Raw genomic sequence first — 16,939 nt, 5'->3', positions numbered from 1 at the left:
ATGATCGTGATTATGAACTAAAGAAGCAAATCATCTGCCACGAAAGGTTGATCTTGGATTCAAACCTTGGGGGTCACAGTGTTAGAAGTCCAAATTTTTTACACGAAAACAACGCACAAAGTGTGCAAAAAAAATTTGAACCGCACAATTGTGTGAAAAAGAAATATGAGTCATTGGCTTGTGTGAGGTGGGCTAGCGGAATGAGTTAATGAAAACTGTCAGATTCAATTTGTGTGTTCCAAATTTATGGATCTCTGGGCTCCGGATACTAAAGTCCATAATGGGTCCAATTCCATTGAACATTTGAGCACAACAGTTTTTCACATTGTATTGTTTTGGATTATTTAGAAAACAGAAATAAAATCACAAAGAATGTCTTCGACGGATTCTAAATCATACAAATCAAACTTTAACCTAGGCAAGATTGAAAAATTAGTAAATAAGATGTATGATCGTGATTATGAACTAAAGAAGCAAATCATCTGCCGCCAAAGGTTGATCTTGGATTCAAACCTTGGGGGTCACAACGTTAGAAGTCCAATTTTTTACACAAAAGCAGCGCATAAAGTGTGGAAAAAAAAAAATCAGTTCGTTAACTGGGGCAATTCGTTGACTACTTGGTGGACTTGTTGTCAGCCGAGTCATGTTGCGTTCATGTCAACATATATCGACCATATGCCGAAGCAATTTGCTTAGTGTTATCGAGAACATATAAGAGTCGAACTCTATCGAGTATTGTTGATGCAAGCTGTTGATTTCTACCGAACTCTGTCATGTGTTTTGATTAGAAGAGTCCCTGGACCTTCACAGGCATGTTTTCCTGCCTTCAGATGATCCCAGGACCATTTTGGTCCTTATGTTGATCTGTCCTTGTCAGCCACCATATTCACTTCTCGATAAATATGAATAAGAGTATAATTTTGAATTTGCTAACAAGAATACATCTTTCACTTTGTTTTGGGCAATGGAGTGAACACACAAAGAAAGAAATATTAGAGAAGGAATTTTTGTTTGTAGTAAACGAATTCTTTTTAGAAACTTCACTTTTTCATGTTTGCCTTTTTTTCGTCTTTCCTTTTCTTTGGAAAATTTACTACAAACAAATAAAGAAGCTATAAAAGGCTCTAGAAAAGACCAGTCCAAGTATACATACAGACAAATTCAGCAAAAGGCGCAACAAAAGCTTGAGTAAGAAGGCACTAGCTAGCCCAACGAACATTTGACAAAGCACTGACTAGCCTGGAAATAACAGCTCTGAGATTGTTAATGCTAGATATCGTGTTAGAGCAGTTCTCATTTAGGTTTAGATAATGTATTTACAAAATACAATGTTGGTTTAAGTATAATTGCTACTAGTGGATTTAAATAGGGATTAAGAGATCAAGATGTTGAAGAATGCGATCTCACATTAGGGATTGCACTCCTAATTATACTGAGATTTTTTGAGATAAAATTTAACACTTATTAGACAATACAGATGGTTAAGCCGAGACAATATCAACACGACTCTAAAATGTTGACACAAGGATCTCTTGAGTATGAAAAATTGAAGCGTCCTTTTGTATAGGGGAGTCCCCCCATTATTGTCCACAATTGATGTGAAACTCATGTCATTGTTGTTGTTCTTTGTTTGCTTGGATCTCTTCTGGAGTTGGTAATCTCTTATTAGCTGGAGAGGTTCTCTTATTGAATAATTATGAAATTGGGCATTCGGATTACGTCTCTGTGCGGACCCAGACACAAAAATGACCGCATAATCCCATCACCCCTAATTTAAGGCCCACCACTACCTCACATGTATAAAAGCGTGCGTTTTTTCTTTGAATGGAGGCAGGAAGCTACATAACAGATGCATGGAAATTTGCAATGATTAGTGCTCAAACTCGCAATTTTCTTTTCAATAGTATTAAAATAATATCATGACTATATTAACTTGGAGCACTATCCTTTTGTATATAACAAACCCTTTTCGTCATAAAACATTTTCATACTCTATTTTAACAGGTTATGAGAAACCATTTTATTTTCAAATTTTTGATTTTTTCTTATTATTATTTTTAATTGAAAACTTGTTTGATTATTAACTGAAATTTCAATAAAGTTTTTTTTGTATTTTAGTTGAAAATTGAAAATAGTTATCAAATGAAAGAACGTCAAAAGTGAAAACGAAATAGTTTTCAGATGACCACTAAGATTTTAAGTTTGTTAATTATTGATTCTAAGAGAAATGAAAAAAAAAAAAAAGGGAAAATGTCAGGGAGGTCATGTCTTTGGACCATGTTTGTAGACCACATAATGTGACGGTTGATAGCTGAATTTTTTATTTAATGATTTAAAAATAAACCTTAACTGGTTTACAAAATAAATTTCAGCCGAATAGTCTCTAGTATCACTTGAAAATAAAATAAGTGAGGTAAGATATAAAGTAAGCCAACACAACAACCATATTTGGAGGCAAGGCACCAAACAACCATATTTGCAATGATTTCATTTTCTTATATATTTTTTGAGCAATGCTAGGTAGATCAAAATTTTAAAATTAAATGATGTGATTGTAAATAATTAGATTATTAGTAAAGTGTCGATTAACGTGCTTATTTCTTATTGATGACATCTCATTTGGTTTGCAATTTGATTTAAAAAATTCGATCTTCCTAACCTTACTCTTATATTTTGTCAGCATTTGCAAGATGCCTTCGTTTTGGTGTGTTCTTTCTCGTGGTCTACCGTCACTATATATATATATATAATTATATATATTCAATTATATACCCCAAAAAAGCTATGGTTTTGAGAATTGATTAAGACACATAGATATGTTAGTCATCTTCTCAACTTCTCCTCAAATTCCGATAACCTTCCTAGCAGTCAAAATATTGGAAAGTTGGAATGTGGCTGCCTTGGCTGGATTCAGAAAATTTGGGTCTCCACAAAAATGTGAAGTTACAAGTAGGCTCGATAGGTCCTGTAGTCAAATGGATTTTTTAGTCAATGCAGGTTTTTTTTTTTTTTTTTTTAATCAGTACTCAATGTTGTTTAAGCTTCAATTTTCTTTTTGTTTCTCTAATTCATGAAGCTATATTTAACAACCAAATAATTTAACACCCATATATGTACTGTTACTTACTGTTACGGCTTAATAATATTCTTCTTTACTTGTAAGTGAGTGATATTAGGTTCAATTCTCGAGAATGACGAGTTCGAAACCAATTTATCTCGTAGTTTTAGTGTAGATATGTCGTTATATAAAAAACACTCATATACGTACACGTTTGACTTTGTATACATGCCAATTTTGAAAAACTCCCTCACAAGTAGCTTGACCATAATTTTTTTGAGACAAACCATCAGTACTGTTAAACTTAATACAAGAAAATTAAGGTGAAGACCAAAGCAAATGACGATAATATAAGTTGGATAACCAAAGAAGAAATAATACAAGGATTCAGACATTGAGAGCATCCAAGGAGTAATTAACTTCCTAGCATGATCTTAGGATTAGTAGACATGCATATGCAATGTAAAGAAACTGGTCGGTCCTAAAAAAAATAAATTTAGTGCATGCTTTTCAATTGGCAGAAACATTAAAAAGGCTCGCGAAAATTGAAAGGTTAATTGACGAGAAAAATCGTAAGCACAAATGTGTCCCAAAACGATGTTAAATAATCAAAGAAAGGCAGAGAAACGTAAATGTAGAGGTTCAAAATGCCACGCTGGCATATTTACTTTGTTTTTACTAGAAGCAATGGAGAGTGGTATTTCATTGAACTTCACAAAGATTACAAAGGTTTCGAATTTGGTACATAACTTCATTGACCAAAAAATTGATCTGGAATGTTGTGCAATCAAGCAAATTACAATAAACACCTATCCGACCACATGCACAACCCAACCCTACAAAATATCACTAGTACAAATTTGTCACAATAACATAATAGACACAACAAACCTATACTGACAACCACATAGGTCATTGTAGAAGTGCGAGGCCACATAAAATCATCTCAAGCGAGACCACATAAAGTCATTGTTGAAATACTAGCTAGACCACAAACTCATCACTTAAAGCAAAGTCAACTTCTAGTCATCGTGAACACAACACTTGCAGGGCGAGGCTACAAAACCAACCACACATTACTCTGAGCAAGTGGCCATCAATCAGCTTATCTCAGCGACTAGGACACTAACCAAGACAACACCTTCACCGCACTAATGAGCTCCACTACATCCATGAGTAAATCAGGTTACACAAAGGCGAAGTTATCTGATGTGGTTGCACAAGGCAGTAGCTCCATCAGATTTGAATGCCCAAGGCAACAGGTAAGCTAGATCTGCGGGTGCAAGGCTGCAACCACCAAATCGGTCGAGGAGAATGTCACCGCTATGGAAACAAGTTGATGGAAGTGGAACCAACCCACTAGCAACCACAAAACCTACCCTAACCCCGAATCTCACCCAAATAAAGAAAGAGAACTTGAAACGAGCATGGCCCAAATATGAGTAGAGGCTCAAAGCCATGAAAGAGCTACTCACAAAATGGTGGGGAAGAGCTAGGGAGCAAAGAGAATGAGCTACATAAGTTAAGAAATGGTAGGGGAGACCTGGGGTAGGGAGGCAACAGGGTGAATGGGAAGGGAGTGGAGGGAATACTAGAGGTGGAGGGGTTGGCAGAGGGTGAAGAAGGGAGAGAAAGGCTAGGAGAAGGGTAGAGAGTGGCTCCGTCGATCCCAAGTCAGAGCAAGGGGTCGGTGATTTAGATTGCAAAAAATCTACGGTTTTGTTTTGGGAGGGACGATCAGGGAGAGACAAAGGGTTGGGGAGAAATTATTGAAAATTTTGAACCAAGGGTGGAGCCAAGATATTTTTTTTTTTTTGCGGTGGGTTGACTAAAATAATTAACATAAAGTAACATAAAATTTTTCGTACCTACATAAAATTATATAATAATGCATGAATATAAAACTCTAAAATCTGAAATAATAATCCAAACTAACATAACAAGTAATACAATTTCATTTTTTTCTTAAAAAGTCTTGCATTAATTACATATTAAGTTATAGTTTTTCTTTGGATTGGGTGGGCTATATATAAGTATAATATGTTAAAGTAGGTTAATACATAGACTATTAGCAAGAGTTCAAACTAAAGTTCCCTAGGCTACCGCACACCTTAGTCGTGGGTGTAGCTCTGCCATTGTTTTGAACTCGTTCAAACTATTGAAAAATGCTAAGATGTTTACTTATATGGAATAATCTTTGGCTTCCCTATGTTTGCTAAAACATGAGTATTTGAATTGTTTTGATTCTTATCATCTAATGTGTTTCCTTCTTTTCCTTCTGGATTCATAACTTACCCGAAACATGTTAGTAAAAAAGTCGAGTCTTTCAAATGAAGGACTTCTTTGCATGCACGGGCGTGTGAGGAGGGCCAAGTAAAAACTCACAAGTTTTACCTATACATGCTTGTGTGAACTTTGAGTCTACCTTTTCTCCTACAAATCAGAAATTCCAAGGAAGTAAATAAAAAATAAAAGAGAAGAAAAGAAAAGAAAAGATGTGCGGAGAGCAATAGTATATTAAAATATCATTAGGCATTCATGTGTATTTTCTTTATTAGAATTTTACATATTTAGAGTACTTTTTGGAGTGATGACAAAAGCTCACAAGCTACTCTTATTAATTCAAAGCACAGAATAACATCGTTTTGGGCCACATAGTACAAATATAAGGACACTTAACCCTTAACCCTTAATCCATGCAACAAGTTTTCTCCAGTGATCAGGCCTAACAATTAACTTTTATCTAGGGTTTATTAAAGCCTAAATCCTAATTTATTCTACTAACTAAGCTTAATAACAACCCCAATTATGGCTGTACATAAATTATATATAACATGAGGATCACACTACGAAACCTCAGTCAAACTTTCCTATATATAATCCAAGACATCACATCACATCATAACTACTAACCCTAACCCTACGTTTACGTAATTGGTAATTACTGTATCAACCCACATAATATATATATATATATAAAAGAAGTTTTAACGAAGTATTTCCGGTATTATTCATTTTTAAAGAAAAATCACATTTTTACCTTTTCCTAGTACTATTCACTACACCTCTATTAATCATTTTCGTTAAAACTATAGTTTTTTTTTTAACTTTCCGTTAGTTTTCCCTTAATTTAATATATGTATACCCTCAAATATAATACAAAACTACAAATACAAAATGGTAAACGTAGCGTACACAAGTTAATGGTGCCACACGCATAAGCAACGCGAATGCAGCCCATTGGTACATGTAATATTCCAGGAACACGCTTTTATTTACTAACAAGATCCTCTCTGGGATCTTTTTGATGTAGATCATGAGAATTCGTAAATTGTGTCCATTTATCGTATATTGTGCGATCAATTTTTATCAGGTACTATTTTTAATTAATTTTAAATAAAAATATTTAAAATGATTTCTCATCGCACGATGCACGATAAACATATATGATTTACGAATCTTTTGAACCCTGACAAAATGGATCCGACGAAAATCCGGATTCTTTTATTTAATCAGCGTCAATCAAGTCAACTTTTATTTTAATCGAGTTGGTGATGACGTACTATTTTTATTTGCATGGTTTACCGTTCTTGAAAAACTGAACCGCGTTGAATCTTCTTTACGTTCTCAGTTCCCACACACTTCCAACTCCTATATAAAGGGTCGTGTCAAGGTCTCATATCCATATACTCTGACACTACCTGTAGTGCTACTACGAATTATCACGTAATCTAGACTAGCTATATATATCAACCATGGTCTGCCAGAAGGTTCTCGTCGATGAGGTGTCTGGTTGGCTGAGAGTGTTCGCCGATGGCTCAGTTGACCGGACATGGACTGGACCGCCTCAAGTCCAGTTCATGACTGAGCCAGTCGCACCACACGATGAATTCATCGATGGAGTTGCCACCCGAGATGTTTGCGCCAACGAAAATCTACGGCTACGAATTTATCTACCAGAGACAAACCCCGAGGATTCTTTGAAGCTCCCTGTAATCCTTCATCTCCATGGAGGTGGCTTTTGTATAAGCCAGGCTGATTGGTACATGTACTATCAAATGTACACCACGCTCGCACGCTCAGCCCAAGCCATTTGTATCTCTGTCTACTTAAGGCTCGCACCCGAGCACCGTCTCCCCGCTCCAATCATCGACGGCTTCTCTGCGCTGCTCTGGCTTCGCTCCGTTGCACAAGGCGATTCATACGAGCAGTGGCTAGTCAGTCACGCAGACTTCAACCGTGTCTTTCTCATAGGGGACAGCTCGGGTGGAAATCTCGTGCATGAAGTTGCCGCTCGAGCAGGGAAGGTGGATTTGAGTCCGTTGAAGCTAGCAGGTGGGATCCCCATCCACCCGGGGTTCGTTCGATCAGTGAGGAGTAGGTCGGAGTTGGAGCAGCCAGAGTCACCTATGCTAACCCTAGACATGGTGGACAAGTTTCTGAGCTTGGCTCTGCCATTGGGGTCGACTAAGGACCATCCGATAACTTGTCCGATGGGCTCCGGAGCACCGTCTTTAGATACTCTGAAGCTGCCGCCGTTTCTTCTATGCATTGCTGAGATGGACATGATAATAGACACAGAGATGGAATATTATGACTCCATGATGAGGGCTAAGAAGGACGTGGAGCTTCTGATTAGTCCAGGAATGAGTCATAGCTTTTATCTTAACAAGATTGCGGTGGATATGGATCCTCAAACGGCTGAACAAACCGAGGCTCTAATTTCAGGGATAAAAAATTTCATCAACAACCATTAATAAAATCGACCATGTAATTGGTAATAACGTTACTATATATATTTGGCCACATATAGGTCGTTTGTTTCATGCCCAATGTATAATAAATATAAACTTTCGTAATGAAAATAAAAATTGCAATTTTCTTATGTTTTGCTTCTTCTTTTTATTTTTTTTTTGCTAAAACGTGTTGCTTCTTTTTTTGTTTTCCTTGTTACAAGCCCTTATTTAACACGATGAATTTATGCAAATTTAGATTAAAATCTTGAAATGATGATTCATATCCATATGGTGGTTCATATTCATCATGTATATATCTAACTTGGTATTTTGAATGGGGATCTTCAGTTGGTGGCCTTTGACCTTTCTCTCTTACCTTGGTCTCATAGGTTGAAATGTGGTGTGTGCTTATTGTTGTAGCATTATACCTACAACAAACAACCATATTTGCAATGATTTCATTTTCTTATATATTTTTTGAGCAATGCTAGGTAGATCAAATTTTTAAAATTAAATGATGTGATTGTAGATAATTAGATTATTAGTTAAGTGTCGATTAACGTGCTTATTTCTTATTGATGACATCTCACTTGGTTTGCAATTTGATTTAAAAAATTCGATCTTCCTAACCTTACTTTTATATTTTGTCAGCATTTGCAAGATGCCTTCGTTTTGGTGTGTTCTTTCTCGTGGTCTATCGTCACTATATATATATATATATATTCAATTATATAGCCCAGAAAAGCTATGGTTTTGAGAGTTAATTAAGACACATAGATATGTTAGTCATCTTCTCAACTTCTCCTCAAATTCCGATAACCTTCCTAGCAGTCAAAATATTGGAAAGTTGGAATGTGGCTGCCTTGGCTGGATTCAGAAAATTTGGGTCTCCACAAAAATGTGAAGTTACAAGTACGCTCAATAGGTCCTGTAGTCAAATGGAAAGATCTTCTGATTTTTTAGTCAATGCAGGTTTTTTTTTTTTTTTTTTTTAATCAGTACTCAATGTGGATTCATAACTTACCCGAAACATGTTAGTAAAAAAGTCGAGTCTTTCAAATGAAGGACTTCTTTGCATGCACGGGCGTGTGAGGAGGGCCAAGTAAAAACACACAAGTTTTACCCATACATGCTTGTGTGAAATTTGAGTTTACCTTTTCTCCTACAAATCAGAAATTCCAAGGAAGTAAATAAAAAATAAAAGAGAAGAAAAGAAAAGAAAAGATGTGCGGAGAGCAATAGTATATTAAAATATCATTAGGCATTCACGTGTATTTTCTTTATTAGAATTTTACATATTTAGAGTACTTTTTAGAATGATGACAAAAGCTCACTAGCTACTTTTATTAATTCAAAGCACAGAATAACATCGTTTTGGGCACACACAGTACAAATATGAGGACACTTAACCCTTAACCCTTAATCCATGCAACAAGTTTTCTCCAGTGATCAGGCCTAACAATTAACTTTTATCTAGGGTTTATTAAAGCCTAAATCCTAATTTCTTCTACTAACTAAACTTAATAACAACCCCAATTATGGCTGTACATAATTATATATAACATGAGGATCACACTACGAAACCTCAGTCAAACTTTCCTATACATAATCCAATTGACATCACATCATATCACATCACAACTACTAACCCTAACCCTACGTTTACGTAATTGGTAATTACTGTATCAACCTAGAGAATATATATATAAAAGAAGTTTTAATCAAATATTTTTGGCACTCTTCATTTTTAACGAAAAATTAAATTTTTATATTTTTTAGTACTATTCACTACATCACTATTAGTCATTTTCATTAAAACTATAGTTTTTTTTTTTTTTTTTTTTTTTAACTTTCCATTAGTTTTCCTTTAATTTAATACATGTATACCCTCAAATATAATACAAAACTACAAATACAGAATAGTAAATGTAGCGTACACAAGTTAATGGTGCCACATGCATAAGCAGCGCGAATGCAGCCCATTGGTACATGTAATGTTCCAGGAACACGCTTTTATTTACTAACAAGATCCTCTCCGGGATCTTTTTGATGTGGATCATGAGAATTCGTAAATTGTGTCCGTTTATCGTATATTGAGCGATCAATTTTTATCAGGTACTATTTTTAATAAATTTTAAATAAAAATATTTAAAATGATTTCTAATCGCACAATGTACGACAAATATATATGATTTACGAATCTTCCGAACCCTGACAAAATGAATCCGACGAAAATTCGGATTCTATTATTTAATCAGCGTCAATCAAGTCAACTTTTATTTTAATCGAGTTGGTGATGACGTACTATTTTTATTTGCATGGTTTACCGTTCTTGAAAAACTGAACCGCGTTGAATCTTCTTTCCAGTTTCCTACAACCTTCTCAGTTCCCACACACTTCCAACTCCTATATAAAGGGTCGTGTCAAGGTCTCATATCCACATACTCTGACACTACCTGTAGTGCTACTACGAATTATCACGTAATCTAGACTAGCTATATATATCAATCGTGGTCTGCCAGAAGAAACATATGTTCCACAGATTCCTCACCATACTGACAAATAGGGCAGATCAGGGAGTGGGCAGATCGCAGTTTGAAAAGATCCACCATGGTTGGGAGGGCCCGGTGTAATGTCTTCCGCATAAAATTTCAGATTTTTGGAGGGCTATGTAACTTCCAAATATATTTCCAAACCTGCTTTAGGACATGCGGAGAACGTGCGTTGGCCGTCCAGATTAAGCATCCGTGAATGAGCCCGATGATATCTGGATTTCACCGTGTACCTTCCACGCTTATCGAATGCTCACACAAGTCGATCCCCCTTAAAAACATCCCCAATATGAGTCTCAGTGATGACATATTGTTCTTCCTCCACCAAGAAGCCTCTAATGAAGTCGATGTCCCATGTTCCTAATTCATGACAGATTAAAGAACCCACCCGTATATTTCTGGAAACTGCCACTTCACCAGTTGGTGTTGGATGACCCATAGGGAAAGATGGGATCCATTTATTGTGTGAAAAAGAAATATGAGTCATTGGTTTGTGTGAGGTGGGCTGGTGGAATGAGTTAATGAAAACAATTAGATCAATTTGTGTGTACCAAATTAATGGATCTTTGGGCTCCGGATACTAAATTCCATAATGGGTCCAATTCCATTGAACATTTGAGTACAACAGTTTTTCACATTGTATTGTTTTGGATTATTTAGAAAATTGAAATAACATCACAAAGAATGTATTCGATGGATTCTAAATCATACAAATCAAACTTTAACCTAGACAAGATTGAAATATTAGTAAACAAGATGTGTGATTGTGATTATGAACTAAAGAAGCAAATCATCTGCCGCCAAAGGTTGATCTTGGATTCAAACCTTGGGGGTCACAGTGTTAGAAGTTCAATTTTTTTACACAAAAACAGCGCACAAAGTGTGCAAAAAAATTTGAACCGCACAATTGTGTGAAAAAGAAATACGAGTCATTGGTTTATGTGAGGTGGGCTAGCGGAATGGATGACCCATAGGGAAAGATGGGATCCATTTATTGTGTGAAAAAGAAATATGAGTCATTGGTTTGTGTGAGGTGAGCTAGTGGAATGAGTTAATGAAAACTATTAGATCAATTTGTGTGTACCAAATTTATGGGTCTCTGGGCTCCAGATACTAAAGTCCATAATGGGTCCAATTCCATTGAACATTTGAGCACAACAGTTTTTCACATTGTATTGTTTTGGATTGTTTAGAAAACTGAAATAACATCACAAAGAATGTCTTCGACGGGTTCTAAATCATACAAATCAAACTTTAACCTAGGCAAGATTGCAAAATTAGTAAACAAGATGTATGATCATGATTATGAACTAAAGAAGCAAATTATCTGCCGCCAAAGGTTGATCTTAGATTCAAACCTTGGGGGTCACAGTGTTAGAAGTCCAAATGTTTTACACAAAAACAGCGCACAAAGTGTGCAAAAAAATTTCAGTTCGTTAACTGGGGGAAGTCGTTGACTACTTAGTGGACTTGTTGTCAGCCGAGTCATGTTGCTTACATGTCAACATATATCGACCATATGCCGAAGCAATTTGCTTAGTGTTATCGAGAGCATATGAGAGTCGAACTCTATCGAGTATTGTTGATGCAAGCTGCTGATTGCTGCCAAACTCTGTCATGTGTTGTTGATTAGAAGAGTCCCTAGACCTTCACAGGCATGTTTTCCAGCCTTTGGATGATCCCAGGACCATTTTGGTCCTTATGTTGATTTGTCCTTGTCAGCCACCATATTCACTTCTCGATAAATATGAATAAGAGTATAATTTTGAATTTGCTGACAAGAATACGTCTTTCACTTTGTTTTGGCCAATGGAGTGAACGCACAAAGAAAGAAATATTAGATAAGGATTTTTTGTTTGTAGTAAACGAATTCTTTTTAGAAACTTCACTTTTTCATGTTTGCCTTTTTTTCATCGTCGTCTTTCCTTTTCTTTGGAAAATTTACTACAAACAAATAAAGAAGCTATAAAAGGCTCTAGAAAAGACCAGTCCAAGTATACATACAGACAAATTCAGCAAAAGGCGCAACAAAAGCTTGAGTAAGAAGGCACTAGCTAACCCAACGAACATTTGACAAAGCACTGACTAGCCTGGAAATAACAGCTCTGAGGCTGTTAATGCTAGATATCGTGTTAGAGCAGTTCTCATTTAGGTTTAGATAATGTATTTACAAAATACAATGTTGGTTTAAGTATAATTGCTACTAGTGGATTTAAATAGGGATTAAGAGATCAAGATGTTGAAGAATGCGATCTCACATTAGGGATTGCACTCCTAATTATACTGAGATTTTTTGAGATAAAATTTAACACTTATTAGACAATATAGATGGTTAAATCGAGACAATATCAACACGACCCTAAAATGTTGACACAAGGATCTCTTGAGTGTGAAAAATTGGAGAGTCCTTTTCTACAGGGGAGTCCCCCCATTGTTGTCCCTAATCGATGTGAAACTCATGTGATTGTTGTCTTTCTTTGTTTTCTTGGATCACTTCTGGAGTTGGCAATCTCTTATTAGCTGGAGAGGTTCTTTTATTGAAATAATTATGAAATTGGGTATTTGGATTACGTATTTGTGCGGACCCAGGCACAAAATTGACCGCATATCTCATCACCCATAATTTAAGGCCCACCTTTACCTCACATGTATAAAAGCGTGCGTTTTTTCTTTGTATGGAGGCAGGAAGCTACATAACAGATGCATGGAAATTTGCAAATATTAGTGCTCAAACTCGCAATTTTCTTTTCAATAGTATTAAGATAATATCACGACTATATTAACTTGGAGCATTATCCTTTTGTCTATAACAAATAACAAAATGTCACATCTCGGTTTGGGTTATGGTGGCGGCCCGGGTCTTTGTACTGAACAACGCAGAGTTAAAGAGGGATATTTTGTATGAGGCACACGTACGGCATATCATCTTCAAACCGATGGGCAATCTGAGAGGACCATTCAGACACTGGAGGATATGCTGAGATCCTCTATTTTGCAGTTTGGTGATGCATGGCATTTCTGACAGAGCACCCTCCATGTAGGACTTTCTAGTTACCACTTGTGTAGTGTTTGTTTATTCTGGACTGCACCTAGGATACTCGAACTTCTACTTTGCATTTTCCTTCTATGTTTGTCACTCACTGATCTTTTTACTGTAAATTATTTTGTTGACTTTATTTTTCTCATATTTTCACTCTTTTGCTTCCGTATTGTGCACTTGGCTATGTCACCCTCACGTGACTGCCAGCTAGGGCTGGGTTCGGTTCTAATCGGTTCGGTTTTTTCCCAAAACCGAAACCGAACCGAAATTTCGGTTCGGTTCGGTTCGGTTCAATTTTTTTTCGGTTTTTTTCGGTTCGGTTTTTTTTCGGTTCGGTTTTTCTCGGTTCGGTTTCGGTTTTTTTTTTTTTTTTTTTTTCTCCCTCCAAAATTATTAAAAAAAAAAAAAAGGAAATATGAAAGTTCACAATGTATATGAAAACAACTTGCATCCATTTTGTAATAAGTCCTATTTCAACATTAATATACCGCTTGTATCACACGCCATGTAGACTCAAATGGGTATGCCTCTGAAGACCCATGAATAGGATTGTCGTCCAGCAGAACTTCAACACAAGAAAGAGTTGAACTTGCAATAGATTCGAGATTGTATCCTCCTTCTAAAGCCAACACGATTTTTCCGTTGGCAAAACTCATCAACTGAGAGACAATAAAAATATGTCAAACATACAATAATCAAGGCCACATTAATGAGAAAAGAGACACTGTAAAATGACCTTTTTCAACATAACTGCGTATCCATATGGTGTGACACGACAACCCCCTACAGGATCACCAGCAGCTGTTTCAACAAATTTGAAAATTAACAATTATGATACTTAAATAGAAATCAAAGATAAGTACTACTGCAAGCTAAACTATCCACACAATAAAATGAAAACTCATTCTGCAACCTGCATTAAACAGAGAAAGTTAGCCCACCAACCTGCATCAAATCCTGCAGAGACCATAATTAAGTCTGGATTAAACACCTTGGCAACAGGAACCAAAACATGGTCCCAAACTGCAAAATAGTCTGCGTCCCCACACTGGCCATTTTCCCAGGGGACATTAATGTTGTATCCTGCTCCTGGTCCTTCTCCAATCATAGTATAGAAGCCGTCACCATTAGCTGGATAAAAACTTCCAAACTCATGCCTGAAAAAAGCACAACACCATACTGTCATCAGAATTAGGAACTTTGATCTTATGCAAGACAAGTCAACCAAACAAGTTACATACTACAAGCTCCAATGTGATAACTTTTGATACAATGATAGAAGTTAGAAAATTGAAAATTACAGAATCCTTGAAAAGTGTAAATAAAAACCTTGTAGGAAACTTAAATTCAAGAAAAGAACAAAGGAATCCCAAGCAGCACATCTTAACAAAACACTACATGATGGAATCTAACTTCAACTTTGTTATGTTAAACATAGGCTTAAAAGATCAAGGAAAAGAACAAGTATCAATTCAAAATTCTGGCATAGCTATGAACCGAGAAGAATAAAACACGAGGATCCTTCCAGAACATCTTTTGAGTACCGTTACCATGATGCACATCCCATAAGGATGCTAAGAAGCATCAAAACTCGTCGAAAACATAATAAACAAAGCTCGTGTCGTCAACCTAAAGCAACATATACAATTTCCTAGTAATGTCGAGAAGCATCAAAACGTTTTATATATTAACAATCACAAAGCACGAAAACTCATAACAAACAAACATAATTTTCCTTCAGATTATGAAATAACAATCACAGATCAAAGAGAAAAATAACCTTTTTCGTCATTGATTTATGAATTACTCGCATAATTCACAAAGCAATTAAATCATTTCTAACCAAAATAAAAAACTCAAGAACAAACAAGAAAAATTGATCAACATTTGGACCTAAAACTACTTGAACCGCTCAATTCCATTGGCATAAAACCACAACAACTGAAACTCTGGGTACCAAACTGTAAAAACTAATATAAAAATGGAAAGATGAATAACCTAATAACGAAATCCATCAGATCTAAACAGATAAGCAGGGATCGAATCAGCAATCCAAATAAACAAATCGAAACAAAAATCAAAATTCTCAAATCCAAAAACCAGATGCAAAAAAGGGGTGAGATCCGAAGAAAGATCAAGAAAATCCACGGCAAGAACAAGCTGACGGCGAGATCAAAGACTGGCGCTGGCGGCGAGGGCAAGGTGTGAGTCGTGTGACCGTGTGAGAGATTGAGAGAGACAGAGCGAGAGAGAGATGAGGCTCACTGGCTAGTGGCTCAGGGCCTCAGGCTGCGCGAGACTGAAGAAGAAGAACTGAAGGCAGGGAAGGCCGGAAGGGAAGTTGGGAACGAGAGAGAAGAGGCTTAAGGGTTAGGGTTACAACAGCGGCTTTAGTTACAAGGAGTCAGGGCAGGGTTTTGTTATTTGTTAAGGCTTAAGGGTTTTGTTAAAAACATTAAAAAATTAAAAATAACCTCACAAATCCTGGAGGCATGAGGGTTCGAACCCATGCCTTCAGCTTGTAAAGTTTCATTGAAACCAACTTGGCAATAGGTTCTGTTTTGTTATGATTGTATGACTAAACAATTTATAAATATTCAAAAAAACTATATATATATATCGGTTCGGTTCGGTTCGGTTCGGTTCGGTTTCCGAGCCTCAAAAACCGAAACCGAACCAACCAAATTCGGTTCGGTTCGGTTTTGTAGTTTCGGTTCGGTTTTTTTTTCGGTTCGGTTTTTTTCGGCCTCGGTTCGGTTTGGTTTTCGGTTTTTTTCGGTTTTCGGTTTTTTGAACCCACCCCTACTGCCAGCACGCTCCAATTTTTTATTAGGGTGTATCACAAACCCTTTTCGTCATAAAACATTTTCATACTCTATTTTAACAGGTTATGACAAACCATTTTATTTTCAAATTTTTGATTTTTTCTTATTATTATTTTTAATTGAAAACTTGTTTGATTATTAACAGAAATTTCAATAAAGTTGTTTTTGTATTTTAGTTGAAAATTGAAAATAGTTATCAAACGAAAAAACGTGAAAAGTGAAAATGAAATGGTTTACGGATGACCACTAAGATTTTAAGTTTGTTAATTATTGATTCGACGAGAAATGAAAAAAAAAAGGGGAAAATGTTAGGGAGGTCATGTCTTTAGACTACGTTTGTAGACCACATGATGTGACAGTTGATAGCTGAATTTTTTATTTAATGATTTAAAAATAAAACTTAACTATCAACAATCACATCATGTGATTTACAAAATAAATTTCAGCCGAATAGTCTCTAGTATAACTTGAAAATAAAGTAAGTGAGGTAAGATATAAAGTAAGCCAACACAACAACCATATTTGGAGGCAAGGCACCAAACAACCATATTTGCAATGATTTCATTTTCTTATATATATTTTTGAGCAATGCTAGGTAGATCAATTTTTTTTAAAATTAAATCATGTGATTGTAGATAATTAGATAATTAGTTAAGTGTAGATTAACGTGCTTATTTCTTATTGATGACATCTCATTTGGTTTGCAATTTGATTTAAAAAATTTGATA

At 35.9% G+C, this 16,939-nt stretch overlaps 2 protein-coding genes across 3 annotated transcripts; one reads left to right on the top strand and one right to left on the bottom strand.

The window, feature by feature from the left end:
• The first annotated feature begins 6,755 nt into the window (after positions 1–6,755).
• LOC137748668 (carboxylesterase 15-like) lies at positions 6,756–7,930 on the top strand. The gene has a single exon (XM_068488836.1). The coding sequence runs from the start codon at positions 6,814–6,816 to the stop codon at positions 7,813–7,815; it is 1,002 nt and encodes a 333-aa protein (XP_068344937.1). The 5' UTR covers positions 6,756–6,813; the 3' UTR covers positions 7,816–7,930.
• A 5,891-nt stretch (positions 7,931–13,821) lies between these two features.
• LOC137746600 (histone deacetylase 5-like) lies at positions 13,822–14,597 on the bottom strand. Of its 2 annotated transcripts, none has more exons than XM_068486613.1 (3): positions 14,332–14,597; positions 14,123–14,169; positions 13,822–14,045 (listed from the first exon to the last, which is right to left on the bottom strand). In XM_068486613.1, exons 1-3 carry the CDS (start codon positions 14,570–14,572, stop codon positions 13,866–13,868), a joined length of 468 nt encoding a protein of 155 aa, XP_068342714.1. In that variant the 5' UTR covers positions 14,573–14,597; the 3' UTR covers positions 13,822–13,865. The 2 variants fall into 2 exon arrangements, with proteins under 2 accessions (XP_068342714.1, XP_068342713.1); XM_068486612.1 differs by having other exon boundaries at positions 14,123–14,187; positions 14,332–14,587.
• Positions 14,598–16,939: the final 2,342 nt, after the last annotated feature.

Source organism: Pyrus communis, chromosome 10 (genome assembly GCF_963583255.1).
Source record: "Pyrus communis chromosome 10, drPyrComm1.1, whole genome shotgun sequence".
NCBI lineage: Eukaryota > Viridiplantae > Streptophyta > Magnoliopsida > Rosales > Rosaceae > Pyrus > Pyrus communis.
This window is presented reverse-complemented; position numbering and strand designations above follow the sequence as displayed.